The sequence below is a fragment of the Gymnodraco acuticeps genome, unplaced genomic scaffold (genome assembly GCF_902827175.1).
Source record: "Gymnodraco acuticeps unplaced genomic scaffold, fGymAcu1.1, whole genome shotgun sequence".
NCBI lineage: Eukaryota > Metazoa > Chordata > Actinopteri > Perciformes > Bathydraconidae > Gymnodraco > Gymnodraco acuticeps.
The window spans coordinates 4,472,504-4,489,079 of record NW_022990135.1 but is presented as its reverse complement, the minus strand read 5'-3'; the positions used below and the strand labels follow the sequence as shown (position 1 = coordinate 4,489,079).

Below are 16,576 nucleotides of genomic sequence, written 5' to 3'. Positions count from 1 at the left end.
GAACGCAACTTAAATTACCTTTTTCATTGGCCTCACTTTTCAAACCCAGAGTTAGACTCTTAGGCCTGATACAGCAGTGCAGCAATCCGGTAAAATGTCACCACCATTGATTCATTTCCCCTGTTTGCACAATTCATCGCTGCCCTGTCCCCATAGCCCATTCACCACAATGAGACATTTGAGTTGGCAGATCTAGGCTGGCTCTTTCCTCCTCCATATTTCACTCACTATCAGGACAGCTAGTTGGCCGGCAGCACAGGCTCAGTCTCATTGTTCAGACTCTGCAGCTGCCAGCTACAAAGACGTAATGTGCAACTTTCTCGCTGTCGCTTCCTTCCAGCCTGACAGGACGGCAGGGAGAAATGGCTTCCCTTTGCCATGTTTTGCCAAGCTGTAACTCAAGAAGGTGTCTGCTAGAACAAATGTGAGAAGAAGGTAAATCAGAGAGATTAGTTCTTGCTGGCGGGTAAATGTATCCTCCGCAATGTCAAGCTTACATGTCATTCTTTGGCTTTCGCTGTTGTGTGTTGCAATTGAGTTTTTCCATCTTTCACTGTCTCCAGTTCTAGCAGAGGCCATGCATGGTTCACAGCAAGCGTAGAAATGTCATGCTAACTCTACATTAGCCGCATTTTTCCTCCTTGACCCTGGCCCTCCGCCCTCGGTGCTATTTCCTTTCACAAATAGAAAATTAGCTCATTCAACAGCCCTGCAGATTCCTAGTCACCGCAATCATTTGTCAAGTTCTAGTCAGTTGACCATTCACTTGTTGTTGTTTTTTACCCTGACAGACGTTCGAAGTCACAAATATGCTGCTCAAATGCTCTGAGAACACTGAGGCCATTTTGCCATAACAAAGATATACCTGTTTTGTCCTTGTTTAATGAAATAATATCTTAACAGAAACACGTTTGTAAAAACCCTGAGTATTTGACTCTCTTACATAAATTCTTGTTAGGAAAGGTTATTGTTCCACATGGTTAATGCAGATAATGAGACCTCATTTAGGACAACACCTTCTGCACTCTTTTGACTTTGTCCAATCCTAAACTGTGTTTTTTCTCACGCTCACAGAGAATTGCATCATTTAAGTTCTATTTTAGGATTTTGTTCTCATTTATAACAAGTTGGAAACAAGAAGTAAGTCTTGCGTCCTTGCGGTCGGTGAGGTCTAATCGCTGCATTCTGTCAGGGAGATGTAATCACATTACGCCATGGAATGACTCTGGGCCAGATTACCACCTAGTTTGCAGATGTAGTCGACTAATACTAATACACACACTTTAAGGAAAGGGTGTACACATAAAACCCCTTTCATGTGAGTGCTGTCTGTTTTATGTTACTGCCTTTTGTCTTTTAACATCTTCTGATGCACCACTCCCAGCACATCTGCAGTGCAGAGTTACCCCTAGTGCACCTTGTCTCTATCTTTTTAAAGAATACCTTCATATTTTGTGTATGAGATAACTCCATGATAAATCAAAAAGAGATATTTTATCAGAAAATCATGAATTGCTTTAGCTGTGTTCAGGGGGCCGTGCTGAAACCAGAACAAAACAAGCATTCAGTCCATGATATTCAAAGGACATGCTTTGCTTAGAGACACGACACAACAGATCCAAAAGGCAAAGCTATGAGCTCATTCCTTTCACCTGTGAACAACAGCTTCCCTCATTATCTAAACCTCTTTGAAAAAACGTTTAAGGTCATTTGTCTGATCATGCAATATGTTTATTTACACTACTGCTTACAAAAACGCTTTTCATGCATTAAAGCGTTTATTTAAACCCTCCAGACTGAAACATTTTGAATGCAAGTTTTCTTAAAATCGTTTTTTTAAATACATAGCTTTAAAATAAATCATAGTCAATGTCTTCCAGGTTTTGGATAAAGTTGTGCAATTAAACAGCTTTTAAGGTGAAGTGAAAGAAAAGGAGGATCAGTTCCCTACTCTTAATCCTGTCAACCTGACAGTTACAGTACAGTCAGATAAATTAGCGTGAGGTGGAGGAGACAGTGGAGCAATCTGCTCTGTATCTGGCCAAAGAAGAAAAGGGAGTGTTGGCCGACCAGACCCAATTAGCTCAGTAGCCACTGACGTTTACCTACCACAGTCTAGATACAGTATTGAGTTTTACCACGAAAGGGCCAAAACTCTGACTCTCTTTGTCTGTGAGGGTTTTTGAGCAAGGTACTGAAGCATTTGTCAGAATGTGTTTTGAGAGGAGGCTGCGTGTCATATGTGTGCTCAGAGGGTGTCCCTGAATGTGTCGTATCCGTGTGATTCCTGACCTCAACATGCTGGTGAGGCTTCAAAGCGTAGAAATATCTGAGTAGCGTCATGTAGAGGAGTCACAGTAAGCTGTCCTTCCCATAAAAGGAAGTGTTTGACGCAGAAGAACTGTGTGTACTTTCCCGTACCAGCCTTTAATAAACAAGACTTTTTTTAGAAGATATATTTGGAAACTGACCAGACGATTTCTCCATCTATTCCTCATATCAAAATCTGGCCTTGAGGAGGAATGTATAATATGCATTGCAGCGGGCTGAAATATTTTCAGGAGGAATACAGGTGTGCTTCAGGAAAGCCTCAGCCATCACATGTCAGCTACAGTTACTGATAACATCCTAACAACGCATATGTGAGGACAGATCTGTATATAGAGTGAAACAGCTGCTGGACAACTTCCTCACAATCTTGTATAACTTTTCTTTTTTTTCTTCATGCAGGGCTCACAACCTGCCTCTGAGGTGAACCTGCAGAGACAGGATCAGTGATAATTAATAAGCAAAGATCCCAGATCGTAAAAAAATCTGTTCAGTTTCAAAGAATAGGGCAGGTCTTGATAATAAGCATCTGAGAGACAGTGAGGACATCGTGGAAGAATGTTCTCGATCTGATCCACATGAGTGATGTCACTGCTGCAGTCAGCCAGATGGCATGGAGATATATTGTGTGCCCTGCGAACCATCAAAATGGAGGGAGGTCATGTGGTGTCACGTTAGCAGCTACCGTGCTTTGTATCTACAATAAGAAAACTCAGTGATAACAACTTGTTCTTCGGCCAGTCAATTACGTCAACGCGCTTTTGTTTCATATCCTCTGCGGGCTGTTTTCCCAGCGCTTTGTTTCTATGGCAAATGAACAACTGTTGAGCTTCATCATGATGACTAATTGAATACAGGAAATACAAATATTTTTGGGGGAAACTACGCCCATCTCATTACTGTTAATCATGTAAGGAAATAGATGGACATCCAACACCCCCGCACATTTGATTCATGTGTTGTGTATGCTGTCATGCAGCCTAGGATCATATTGACATTGATATGGCCTCACACAGTGATGGCGCATGGACAAAATAACAAACTCTGCGGTGACGACCACTTTTGGTTAACTATCAATATCACAACATATTTTTTATGAAAACATAACAAAAACGAACTATGTTCTCCATTAAATATATGAACCAAGACACTATCAGATTGTAATTTCTCTTTAATGGTAGAACTATAGGGTGTTTCTATGTTTTGGTATTCCTCTACTGACGATTCTTTATGTTCATTGGCCAACATACAGTACAAACAGACACTGACATGTCTGAGATAAGATAATGTTGCTTGATTTATCCACATTATGTCTGTGTTTATCAGACAGAGTTCAGCAGATCAAACTAAAACAAGCTGGGATGTCGGCGATAAAGTCTTCTATGATGCATAGTTTGACAATGGGGTTAGTCCCTAATGCTAATCTAAGCTAAGCTAATTGCTACTGTACATGCAATGCTCATTTATCGGTTGATCATTTTTCAACCGATTAAAAATGCCAGACTTATTCAGAGGCCTGGACACAGGCAAGTATTAACAAGAATAAAAGAAAGAAATTATAAAAAAGTAATGAAAATTATTTAAGAAAATGGTGGAAGTAGCAGTTTGTTGTTCCATTAAGTGAGCCCTTATATATAACAGGCTTAGGTCAGAGTGTTGACAATATTAAAATCCAAAGACCTTATCATTATATAGCACATAGTCTTTCTGTTTATGATTTTGTGGTAGAGTTTATTATGTTTAACTGCCAAATTAAACTCATTAAAGTATTAAATTGTACAAACCCTGGATTCAGTAACAGACCTTTTGCCTCTCTACTCCCTCTGGTTTAAAATGATCCCAGACCAGCTGGCCCGATAAACATTTTACTGCCATTACATCACAGGATTTCTGCGTGTCCAGGTTCATGTTTCTTGCCCCTTGCTGTCATCTGCAGACATCAACATGTGGAGTTGCCTGGTGTGGCTTTAAATGGTAAAGATAGCAGGAGACTCATATTTCCATGCACTCTCTCACATGACACACTAGCATCAGTCATTTTGTTATGCTGTGCATGAAATCAGAGGATACAGATGGTCATCAAATGCATTTCTCTGCAGAAGAACAAAGGCCAGCACACAGCCTGCCGTGGCGTAGCTGCATACAGCGTGTGTGTGTGTGTGTGTGTGTGTGTGTGTGTGTGTGTGTGTGTGTGTGTGTGTGTGTGTGTGTGTGTGTGTGTGTGTGTGTGTGTGTGTGTGTGTGTGTGTGTGTGTGTGTGTGTGTGTGTGTGTGTGTGTGTGTGTGTGTGTGTGTGTGTGTGTGTGTGTGTGTGTGTGTGTGTGTGTGTGTGTGGTCTAGCATTACTATGCTTGTGGGGACCTAAATCTGTTTACATAGTCACGTGTGGGGACTGGCTTCCCTTATGGGGACAAATTGGAGGTCCCCATAAGGGGAATCATTAATTTTAGGGTGAAGACTTGGTTAGGTTTAGGATTAGGGTTAGGGTAAGGTTAAGGGTAAGGGTTAGGGTTAGGCATGTGTTGGTTAAGGTTAGGATAAGTCTCCATGAAATGCATGTAAGTCAATGTAATGTCCCCTGAAGTGATGTATACATGGCGTGTGTGTGTGTGTGTGTGTGTGTGTGTGTGTGTGTGTGTGTGTGTGTGTGTGTGTGTGTGTGTGTGTGTGTGTGTGTGTGTGTGTGTGTGTGTGTGTGTGTGTGTGTGTGTGTGTGTGTGTGTGTGTGTGTGTGTGTGTGTGTGTGTGTGTGTGTGTGTGTGTGTGTGTGTGTGTGTGTGTGTGTGTGTGTGTGTGAAGTCATGTTTAAAGTCACATCTGCTGATGGTTAGGATGCCGCTCTCGCTCTCACACTCCTGCTGTTCCTGCTGTACCCGGCACCCGATGAGGTCATCACTCGTCGCTCGATTGCCAATTTATCAGAGGGGAGTCCAGTCCATCCCCCATGTCCGTATTTGCATGCTTTTTAAGAGCTTCCAGGGTCTACTGTCTTAATAGCATCCTGCTTTGATAATAGAGTAAAAAAGGCAGCAGAGGTACAGCGCTTAAAGTCCATTCCCATGTACAGCTCTTACCTTAGGATGTAACTTTCCAGAACCCCGTAAAAGGAAATGATTACATCGGGCGAAAATGCATGAAACAATGATGCATCGGTGCGAGAGAAATGAAAGCCTGCTGTGACGTGGTGCCTCTAATATGATACATGCCCAAACTCAAAACACTCTTCAGTCAAAGTTATTTCTGGGTTAGCAGTTTTTCTAGCCCTCTGTAATAATGTTTTGGAAGGAGAGCAGAGCAGAGCAGGATCGCTGAACAAACTGGGTTTTGTGCTCGAGCGACGGGCTTTAGAGGATCAGTGGACTGTTATACAGAAATAAAAGGTTTTATTTTTCTGATCAGCACTGGACCTTTCAACAGCAGAGTTTATCCCTAATTGTATTGGCTGCTTGTAATGTTGGAGATCAGTGAACAAAGTGAAGGCTGATAACATTGTTTTGATAACCAATTATGTACAAACCCTGAAGAAATAAAACCCAAGTTCTAATATAGGTCCATCAAACTAAACTGCTCAGTTCATATTATGAATGCTGTTGGCCTCTCATTTATGAAGCCCCACATGTACTCTAACTCATGTGCATAGTACCGTACCATGTTATAACTCATTATCTGTGTAGCGGCACTAAAAAATCTAATGTCTCATGTGAGGATTGTCTAGGAAAACAACTCCAGGAGGGAATGAGGTACAGTAAGAGGAGACACGTTTACCTAATAACTTAACACATGACACACACTCCCATTGAGAGTACACAAGCTGCGTCCAATCTCAGGACAGATGAACACAGCAGATGCTAACACACATTTTGACTCAATTCTATACATGTACTCAGGCTGGAGTCTTTGGCGCACCCGACACTAAACATATACACCATCATCAACTATTTCCATGGTAATCTGGCATCATGTTGAACATGCAGTGTGATTGATGCTTCTCGAGCCATTAGGTTAGTTTTTCTTCTTCTTTTTTTGGCCTGCTCTCAGTCGTATAAATCTTTTCGCCTTTTCTCACGCAGTAATTAGCCCGATCCTTGACAGAGAGGCCTATTTTTCATGGCAGCCTGTCCTTCCTGACATGCTTGGTGACAAAGCGCAGACCGTCGTCAAACTGTCCTCCGGTCCAACTCAAACACTCTGCTACGGCTGAAGTGGAATGATGTGACCGTCCCAAATAGGTCACGGGCCGACGTCCAGCTGTGTTTCTTTTGTGAGATGATTTGCTGAGGCCGCATTTGTGTGTGTGTGTGTGTGTGTGTGTGTGGTTTTACGGCTGTGAGTGTGCCCCTTTGAGTCGTAGGTGAGGTTTTGGGTTAGTGCACATACCCTGTGTGTGTGTGTGTATGATATGTGATATTGCTGAGGAAGCAGTAAACATAGCACAGCCCAGTGACGGCTCTCTTGTTTGACATTTACAGAAGAAACCAGTCGGACATGTTTCCACATTAGGTCTTAGCTGGCAATGTTAAACAGCTCCGTCCCAGACTTATCTCACATTACGCTATTTAATGGATCACAGTTCCACCATTAGAGCCGTTACGACAACATGCCTGTACAGTCAGAAAAAATACTTGTAATGTCTCGTAATCCAGTGTGAGGTTGGATATTTAACACAAGCGCAGTACAATGTCTGCTTACATCACACAGATGAAATTACAGCTAACAGACACAACATGCTGTAATATGTTATCAAGGCCTCTCAATGACGTTTTGTAATTCATAGCACTTGATAGAATAAGTGCTACCAGGAATTCTGGTACGGTACAAACATTCTAGCAGTGATTAAAGATGACAATCTAACAATTCAGATGTTTTGCAGGTATAATATATCAGATTGGGAGGATGATGTTTCCAGGTAATAAGTAATGTGACAATTTGAGATTTTGTAGCTATATGAAGAGTCAACCATCGCCAACATGACTCTGCTGTTCTCCCCCTGTTCAATCTGATGACACGTACCAACACTTTTTAAATGTGTTGGATAAGGGCTACATTTTAAACACCATATTGACTATAACAAAGACATTTCAATCTACACTGGTCTTTCTGTACAGGCTAAAGTCTGTTTTCCATGTCATCAAGAAAACTCTTAGTTGCTAGTCGTTCCTGATGTATTTTGGTGATACTATTTAAAAGTTTGCTTCACCTTGTCCAGGCTTGACCCCCTGTATCAGCCCTGAGGTATGTCACTCATTTGAGCTTCAGGACTTATACAGCATGGTAGTCACAATCTTCAGTTGCACAAATGGTTTCCGTTTAAAGTGCTTTCTATTGGTAAAACAAACCTGTTTCACTACAACAATTGTCCTGGAATCTCCCCCGTATCTCTTCACATACTGTATATCCTCAGTGCTACCATAAAACAAAGCTGTAAAGTTAAAGCTTATTTGTGTATCCAAGCTCAAACCAAAATGATCTGTGAACAAACTCTTGCCCCTCTCTCTCGACTCTCAGTCCCTGGACCCTCTCCAGAAAGAAAAAAAACGTTGGTGTGCTACAGCACATCAATAAACAGTGATAATAAAAGTTAAGTACCTATAATGGAATTCTTTTGTTTTTGTTTCCCCTGTAATCCTGAAGAACAATTTGATTTAATGCTAGCATTACATAGGATTGGAAGGAGGACTCTAACAACTCCTTTACTAGCGGACAAGCTAATTATGAGCAATGCGCTTAAGCTTATTTAAGGCCACTATTCTTATCCTTCATCTCATTGTCATAGAAAAAGACAAACATTTGATCGCTCTTCTCCTCTAAATGCTGAAATGACTCTAGATGCCGTCCAACATGCGCGCGTTGACATTGATTCCTAAAGACACTTGTACTGTACGGACAGCAGAGATGACAGATAGTCCTAAAATAGGAAAGCCGCATCAGTCGTACATTTGGCTTCACTTAGATACTGCATTTAGGGGCTGAACTCATGCATGTGTGGTGATGACATGAATGTCACTTGATATAGTTTAAGGCTTTTTATGTTCTGCCTGTTAGATCTTAATGGATCAGGCAATCTAATTAAGGTCCGAAATGTGTTATAACCTCTCGTTGTGGAATGTCTAGTCCCATCCGATAATACTTCATGCGACACTTGCTTAGTAGTCAGAAGTTAAAACTGCTGCAACTTAGTATAACATCCACTTGAGTATCCCATAATATGTCATTCGTATGTTGTTTCTTTGTAGTCATAATTTAAATAAAACTCTACCGATGTCAGGAAGAACATTCTGACAAGGCTTTGAAAAACAGGAATCAAAATGGCCTAATGGTCATTGGCACCCTATTTCTTGAGGTTGATGGAAGAATGTAGTTGGGCATCCAAAATCAGCATTTGAGATGTGATGTTATTAGTAATTGCATTTAGATCACATGTCACCAAAAATATCTCCAAGGAAGCCAACTTAAATACATTTTGACACTGCAGGGTTGAAGAAACAATTGAGCTAATAGTTTGCTCGTGGTGATTGATTCACTGACCTCTCGCGCTCCTGCTCCAGCAGGTTGGTGAACTCATCGCTCTTCTTCATGAACTCTCCGTGGTTCCTCTTCTCGTCCTCCAGCTTGAACAGGGCCTGTTTGTGCGACTGCTCCACCATCAGGAGCTGCTCCAACATCCGCCGGTGCGTTTCCCTCTGCTTCTCTACTAGCTTGTCTAGCTGTGGGGGGGGAAGCACATAGAAGACACCTGTCATGGAGCTTATTTCAGACCCATATATGCGGTCGCTAATTCTGATTGAGAGTTGCTGTTACCTCTATCATTGGCTTCTCGTAGATGTCCTCTTGGAACATTTCAGCCTTGCCTTGGATGGCGTCTCTTTGCAGGGACTGCAGGACTGTTGGCGGTGCGACAAAGCCATATTTGGCCTCCAGCAGTGCAAAGTCCATTTTCTCTGCCCGCAGAACCGTGATCACCTCATCTCTGGCCTGTAGTCGGGGAAGAAGGTGGATTTGGTTAGATTTAACTTTATGAAGCAGACTTCCAATATGCAGCAGCAGAACAGCAAGAGACGGTTCTATTCTTAACAAATGATGGTTAAAATAACTTCAGGCTTACGTTTTAGTGAGGGACATTTACTCATGAACTTCTTAAGTGTCTTTAAGATTAAATAAAAAAATCCCACAAATAGGGCAAAACTAAGCAAGCTGAAGGCAGGCCCACAGATTCAGACTTAAAAATCACCTCCAATAGATGCTTCTATCTTTGTTGACTTTGATTCTTTGTATGTAGCTTCTAAAGCCTCAGCCCGTAATGCAGACTTAGCCTTGTTCCTATCATACAAACAGTGCCAGCAGATTCCTGGATCCAGGGCTGGAATGACAGGAAGTAGCCTCAGCTGTTGCCTGTAACACAGTCCATCTTTAGGGCCCACTGACCCATTGTTTCTGACTATATGTCCAACTGGGGCCTTTGCCATGTCTGCTGGACCGACTAATTGTTCTAAGGCTCACTCATACACTTTGGATTACCTGCAGCTCTCCCTCTAGCAAGCTCAGAAGAAAGACAAGGTCATCTCGGGAAAGGTCCCTGGTCTTCTCCTTCCGAGCTCCCTTTGCAGCACCGCTACTCCCACTCCCACTACTACTTCCATTTCCACTCCCACCGGCACAGGGGCTGTTCTTGGCCGTTTTGTGATTCCTCTGAATGGTGCCGGTGTCATCCGGCGGCTCCCGGTGTCTGCTGCGGCGCTCGGCCCTTCCTGAGGGCACCTCTCGCTCTACAGACCCCTTGCGGGAGTCTGATTTTTCCTGCTCCGGATTGGCCTTGGTCACGTCCTCCAGACTGTTGCTGCGGGACCGCATGTTCCTCTACCTGTTGAAGAGATAAGGAATATTTAACATCATTATTATTATTAGTTTTGCCCTGGAGGCTATATTTTCGGCTGTACTCACAGGCAACACAACAAACAGAATACAAAATGTGCCAATTTGAATCCATGACCTTTACTTGAAGGGCTTTAAAGAAACAAAACACTCTCAGATGCTCTTACATGTGTAATCAATCTTTGAGGTTTGTTGGGTTCCAGGAGTTACTTTGTGCCTGATGAGATGTTTTAATTGACATTTTCTGGCCAGAGGATTTTGGCATTAGTAGACATGGATCCCACTTTCACTTAATCAGCTCCAACCATTGTGAGCATAAAATGTTCGGTACATTACCAAAGGCAGCAGAAATCTTTGAGTCTTTCCAATCTTTCAACGTCTTTGGAGGCTGTGCATGTCTCGACATAACTTTTGTTTCTCACATGTCATACTGTGCATTTGGATCTCGTCACACTTTTCCAAACAACTGATCTTTCATCATGATCCGTAAACGAAACCTACGTGTCACATTCAGACCCACGTTAGTCATTGGCTCAGCGCAACATGTCGTCATAGCCTTCCATGTTATTATTAGTCACTCAGCAGAATAGAGTCATCATCACCCGGTCGTACCGCCGGCCACAAAGCGCGGTTATAGCGCACATGTTCAGACAGTTCCAAGGCTTTTTGGATCTGGACCTTCAGTGCTTTGACCGCCATTCACGGCTAATTCATTTTCCTCTGACGTTAAATGACTAGAAAAAGGCGGCCAAAATCAGTCCTGCCAGAGGATATAGCCACTCGAGCGCTGTGGTCTTTTTGTGTACTTTCTTTGTCTTTACTACAGATGATGATAGGTGGTCTGATGGCGTAACATCTGAGGAGATGACGTACGAATAAAAAAGCATCATGGCTACCTACCAAGGTCTGTTTGTAGTGAACAGTGTGTTCTTGTGACATCTGGTTTATGAATGGGCCATTTAGTGACTCACTGACTATGATAGATGGAACTATGATAAATAGATGTATGCTGTAAACTGCAGCCCTACATGCCAAACAACTGTAAGCCCGTAATGTATTTATTTTTCAGCATTATGCTCAGCTTAAGTAAATATACCCAAAAGACAAAGCAGCACTAGAATGAAAACGTGCTGAAACTCATTTTGTGTGTGTTTGATGTGAGAGAGAATAATCTGCCCAAAGGCATTACATCACCTTCTACCCAGCGCGGCTCATATCAAAATGTTTCCAAGTAACTGAGCTCGGGAGTTCCTGTTTCGGCTTAAGATGGTATTTCACAACAGTGTGCTACTAACTGACTTTTATTTAGTCATTTGTATCCATTAGGCAACACAACATACTAATATTTGAAGTGTGCTTCTGGTAATGAATGATAAAGTTCTCCTCCTGGTATCTTGTGACGAAGCAATTGACTTGTACTTGAATGAAAAAAAGGTATCAGCTACAAATTAAATTAAATCAATTGATATATCAGTTTAATCAAATACATTACTATGTGTAAAGTATATGTATGCATGTATTTAGATGATCATTTGTTAGTGATAACATTCCAGTAATAGAATATAGTGAATAACATATCTGTGATAGGGTCCTGCTCACATACTTGCCAAGGATCATTTGAATACTTAGTATATATTTTTCTGTATACTATCAAGACAGTGTACTACCTTATTGTTACTTTGGTAGACTTCCTGTTGCACAATGTAATGTTTGTTTACTATAATATTGCTGTAAAAGTACAAATATGGAGACTTATTCCACCTTGCAATTATAGCCACTAATTAAACCTAAACCAAGTTATCTTTACAGATCCATCCAGCATTCACCTTTTCCGTCTCGCAAATGAAACAAACAAAAACATATGTTATAATTGTATATATTTCAAACTTGGTCCAAAGTTGCCACAGACCAAAATCACACCACTCCAACTGAATACGCCTAAATGCGCCTTTTATGCAACGTGTTTCTGTGTGTGTCCACCCTCTGTGTGAGGCCCTCTGACAGTTAATGAGGAAGAAAGATGGCGAGATGATTGCATTGTGCACACTCTCGGCAAGGCGCCACATGATTCAGAGCTGAGGTAATTCCCTGCAGTCTAAGACAGACTCCACATCGACTTACTCAGAGATCTGGGCTACAGGCACTCACTGTGTGTGTTTGTACAGATATACGCAGTGTGTGTTTGTACAGATATACGTAGTGTCCATGCAAACCGTTCTTGCCCAGTATGTTAAGTTTACAGAACAGTTTGTAACCTTACCCCGTGTGTGTCATTACAACAGAATGTAACCTTTCTAAAGCACTAGATACATAATGAACTCAACTTTCACTCACTCCTGCACAACTGCAGCTTGAAATGTACTATCTATTATGCAACACACACAAAGTCTGCAGATTTGAGCAGAGAATGCACAACCAATCCAAAGGTCACAGACATGTAACGCGGTCCCGCTGGGATTCCTACATATGCAAGTATCACGTATCTGCAAAATCTCCAAGATGGATCAGAAATATATCACATAGTTCATGAAAAGGTTCACTGAGGGGCCAGGAGAATAGCTTCGTATTGGATCTTATATATCTCCAAATCGCTCCCTCACTGTCGAGGTGGGAGTCGAATAAATGAGTTTTGAGATCAGTGTTATATATCTGGCGCGCGATGATCCTGAAACTTGGAGGAAAGCGGTCAAAATTGGAAACACTGGAATGGTGAGCAAGCGTGCAACAATGCTGGCCAGAGCTCTACTGCCTTGTGTACATGAACTGATGTGAGAACATGTGTTGAATTGTAGTTACATAGCATGAAACACCTTTCTTCCATTATCCAAGTATCTACTTGGCCTTTAAGATTTGAATGAGATCAAGACAAAGCCAAAATATACTAACATCATTAACATAATGAGCTTTTACTATCAAGGTTTATATCTAAAATAAACAGTTTGAACGTGAGAAAAACAGTTTGCACTTAAGTGGATTGACCTTAAGTAGATATGATAAAACTCATCCGTGACACCAGCATAACAGTCCAAATTTAAATAAACACAAGGTGTGAATTTGGAAAGCGGTGCCAAATGAAAGCGCGGCATAATAAAGTCACTGTTTGGAATTTTCCTCTGGGTCTTGCTTTGCCGAAGAAGGCAAAAACACTGGCTCTTAAAATGTTTGTGTGCGCTGCGTTCGCACATATTTTCTCCATGACAGTGCTGTTGTCTGTGTCGTCAGCTCGGAGAAGGTGTGAAGACTAAACTGCAAACACACACCGTTAATTGGCCGCCATCTGTTGCTCGGATCCTTGGATAACCCTGTGAGAGCCTTTTAGGGCCCATTTAGCACATTTGAAATGTTCATGGTAGGGAATACATATATTTCTCTGATGATGTCTTTGGATAGATTTGTGAGTGAACAGGTAAAGCAGTTTGTATGTAAAAATGACATCCTGTCTAAACATCAGTCAGGCTTCAGAAAGCAACATAGCACCATCACTGCCACAATGAAAGTGGTGAATGATATTGCTAATATCTTAGACAAAAAGCAGAGTTGTGCAGCTGTTTATTGATCTTTCCAAAGCGTTCGATACCGTCGATCATCAAATCCTGAAGCAGAGGCTGGCCAGTATCGGCATATCCAGCCATGCAGTGGGGTGGTTTGTGAACTGAAAGGTCCCAATGTGTTCAGTTTGATGAGCTGTCTTCTTGAGTGGTTAAACATTACAAATGGTGTACCACAAGGTTCTGTTTTAGGTCCACTATTATTCTCCATCTACATCAACAGCTTAGGTCAAAATGTGGATGGAGCAACTACATTTTTATGTGGACGATACCGTGATGTATTGTGCAGGTCCCTCCATTAAGGAGGCTGTTGTTAAATTGCAGGCTGTTTTTAACATTATCCAGACACAGCTCGCGGAGCTTAAGCTTATTTTAAATGTTGATAAAACCAAGGTAATGGTATTTTCAAAAGACACCGGAGACCACTTTGGATATTGTTACTACGCAAGTACTTGAAGTGGTTGCCTGTTATGAACACCTTGGTATCTGGCTTGATGATTGCCTCTCTTTTAAATGTCAGGTCAATAATCTGCTTTGAAAGCTGAGGGGGAAGCTAGGTTTCTTTTTCAGAAACAAGTCCTGTTTCTCACTTGAGGCCAGGAAAAGGCTCTGTGACCTTTTGACCTGTGCTGGACTATGGTGATCTGATCTATATGAATGCACCTGTCCATTACCTGATCAAGTTAGATGCCGCCTATCACAGTGCTCTGAGATTTGTTACTAACTGTAAAGCACTTACTCATCACTGTACCCTGTATGCCAAGGCAGGTTTGCCTTCACTAACTGTACGGAGGCTCAGTCATTGGTACATGTTCATATACAAAGCCATGCTGGGTAAACTACCTTCTTACATCTGCTCTCTGATCACACAGAGAGTTGCAAGTAGCTATTGCCTGAGATCTCATGATGTGGTTTTATTACATGTGCCAAGTGCTAGGCCTGTCTTAGGGACGAAAGCTTTTAGGTGCGCAGCTCCACTAACTTGGAACAGTCTGCAAAAAGAATGGAAACTGAGCAATTTGGTTCCACTGCCTGTTTTTAAAGCTCGGATAGATGCTATGCAATCTGATTCTGTTGGTACCTGTAAATATCGTTAGGTATGCACATTGTAAATCCCTGTATCTGTGTTGTATGATGTCCTTTTTGTTTTTCTGTTTTCTGTGTTTATGTCTTCATGTGGAACCTACTTGCAGCAGGTCTCCCTTGAAAAAGAGATCGATGATCTCAATGGGATTCACCTGGTTAAATAAAGGTTTGAAATGAAAATGAAATAGATTTGTATTGTTCTGCTCCTGAAGTCACAATATTATCCAACACTTATCATGTTGGTTCCTGTGCTTCATACGCAATAATAATACATCATGCTTTTCATCTGTTGAAGTACTCATAATAACATCCTGAATGAGCGTGTATGACATGTGTACAACTGCCCAGAGATTACTAAACCGATGCTTTGTCCTCTTATTAATCCCATCCAGACAGTGTTGGGCGTTTTTGTCAAAGCCGATTGAACAAACTCCGATCACTTTTCATTTTGTGAGCAGGGATCGCTGCCAGAAGGTGATGTTATGATTAACAGGTGCTAAGATTTAATACAAGGGACTTGGCTGCTTGGCTTGGTTTCGGCATTAAAGGCAACACATTGAAAAGAATCATTCAAGCACAAGCACGATTTTACACAGAGGAAGGATTAATGAATGTTTTTTTTTTGGTTTAATGTTCCCTATGACTTTTAGCTTCAGGTATGCATATGAAGGTACATACAGTAGCTTTTATAGAGGATCAAGGTTGTAGCACACACGGATCCAGAAACTTTATTTTGGTTATGGTTTGAGCTGAATGCTAACAAGCTTACAATGGCTTCTTATATACAGTTACGTGGCTAACGGGGGTTGTTCTATTGGGTTTTATTTTACGTTTTTCTTCACTGTTTTCACATCATGAAAATGCAAAATATTGGTCACCTGAACATGTCTTGTTCACTCCGGTGACAATTCCCCTTCTTATATACAGGCTTTGGTAAAGAACAGGGAATTTCATTGCACGGGTTCAAATCCTTGGACATTTAATCGTATTCTGATGACATCCGATAGCCTTAAAACAGAATCGAAGCAAAGGGTATTTGAAATGTGATTATTTTGTGTTGACCCGATGATGGTACTTGTAGAGTACATCACTTAATTTGTTAAAAACATCATCTGGGCTCCATTAATGTTTGTACAAAATGATACTGGCAATCCATTTCATACTTGAAGAGATATTTAAGTATGGACCAAAGCGGTGGACCACTGCCATCCCTTGAGCCACACTCAAAATTAGCAATATTAATAAAAACAGCTTTCTTATTCATTCATAAGTTATCTTTCCTTCTTTCCCCTTCGTCCCTGAGGCCCTTCCATTACCTTGTGCTCTCATTAAGCAGCGAGGACAATGTCCGAAGCCAACAGCAAAGCTGTTACTGGAAACACTTGGCAGTTTCGGGCTTGTCTAGCCGGGACCACCAAGGTTTCTCCGAAAAGCTACCAGGTCAAAAGGCTCTTTCATTCAAAGAGTTTTTAGGCAATGAACTCACCAAGCGCGCCTGCCAGCCAGTCAGCAACTCATACCCCCTCATAAAGTCTGTCTTTAATGCCAATCAAGTCATTTCATCGCACATCTGAACACTTTAGAAAACCATTAAGCTTATTATTTTGGGGCTTTATGATTTTGGATCTTTTCTGTGACTGTTGGGACTTATAATCTAAGCCAGCACCACACCCCTGCCCCACATAACTTTCCCCAATGTACCCAAACTTAGTCAATATACCTTTGAGCACTCTTCCCACTCTTGC

General features: G+C 41.6%; 1 protein-coding gene across 1 annotated transcript in view; it reads right to left on the bottom strand.

Annotated features, from left to right (window-relative positions):
- Nucleotides 1-16,576, bottom strand: part of filip1l (filamin A interacting protein 1-like) — a 59,779-nt gene that overhangs the window by 28,086 nt on the left and 15,117 nt on the right. Inside the window, exons 2-4 of the mRNA XM_034217027.1 lie at nucleotides 9,844-10,186; nucleotides 9,127-9,300; nucleotides 8,854-9,032 (exon numbers count right to left, since the gene is read on the bottom strand). Of these exons, the coding sequence (XP_034072918.1) occupies nucleotides 8,854-9,032; nucleotides 9,127-9,300; nucleotides 9,844-10,176 (686 nt within the window). The 5' untranslated portion in view covers nucleotides 10,177-10,186. The remainder of the gene's footprint in view (nucleotides 1-8,853; nucleotides 9,033-9,126; nucleotides 9,301-9,843; nucleotides 10,187-16,576) is intronic.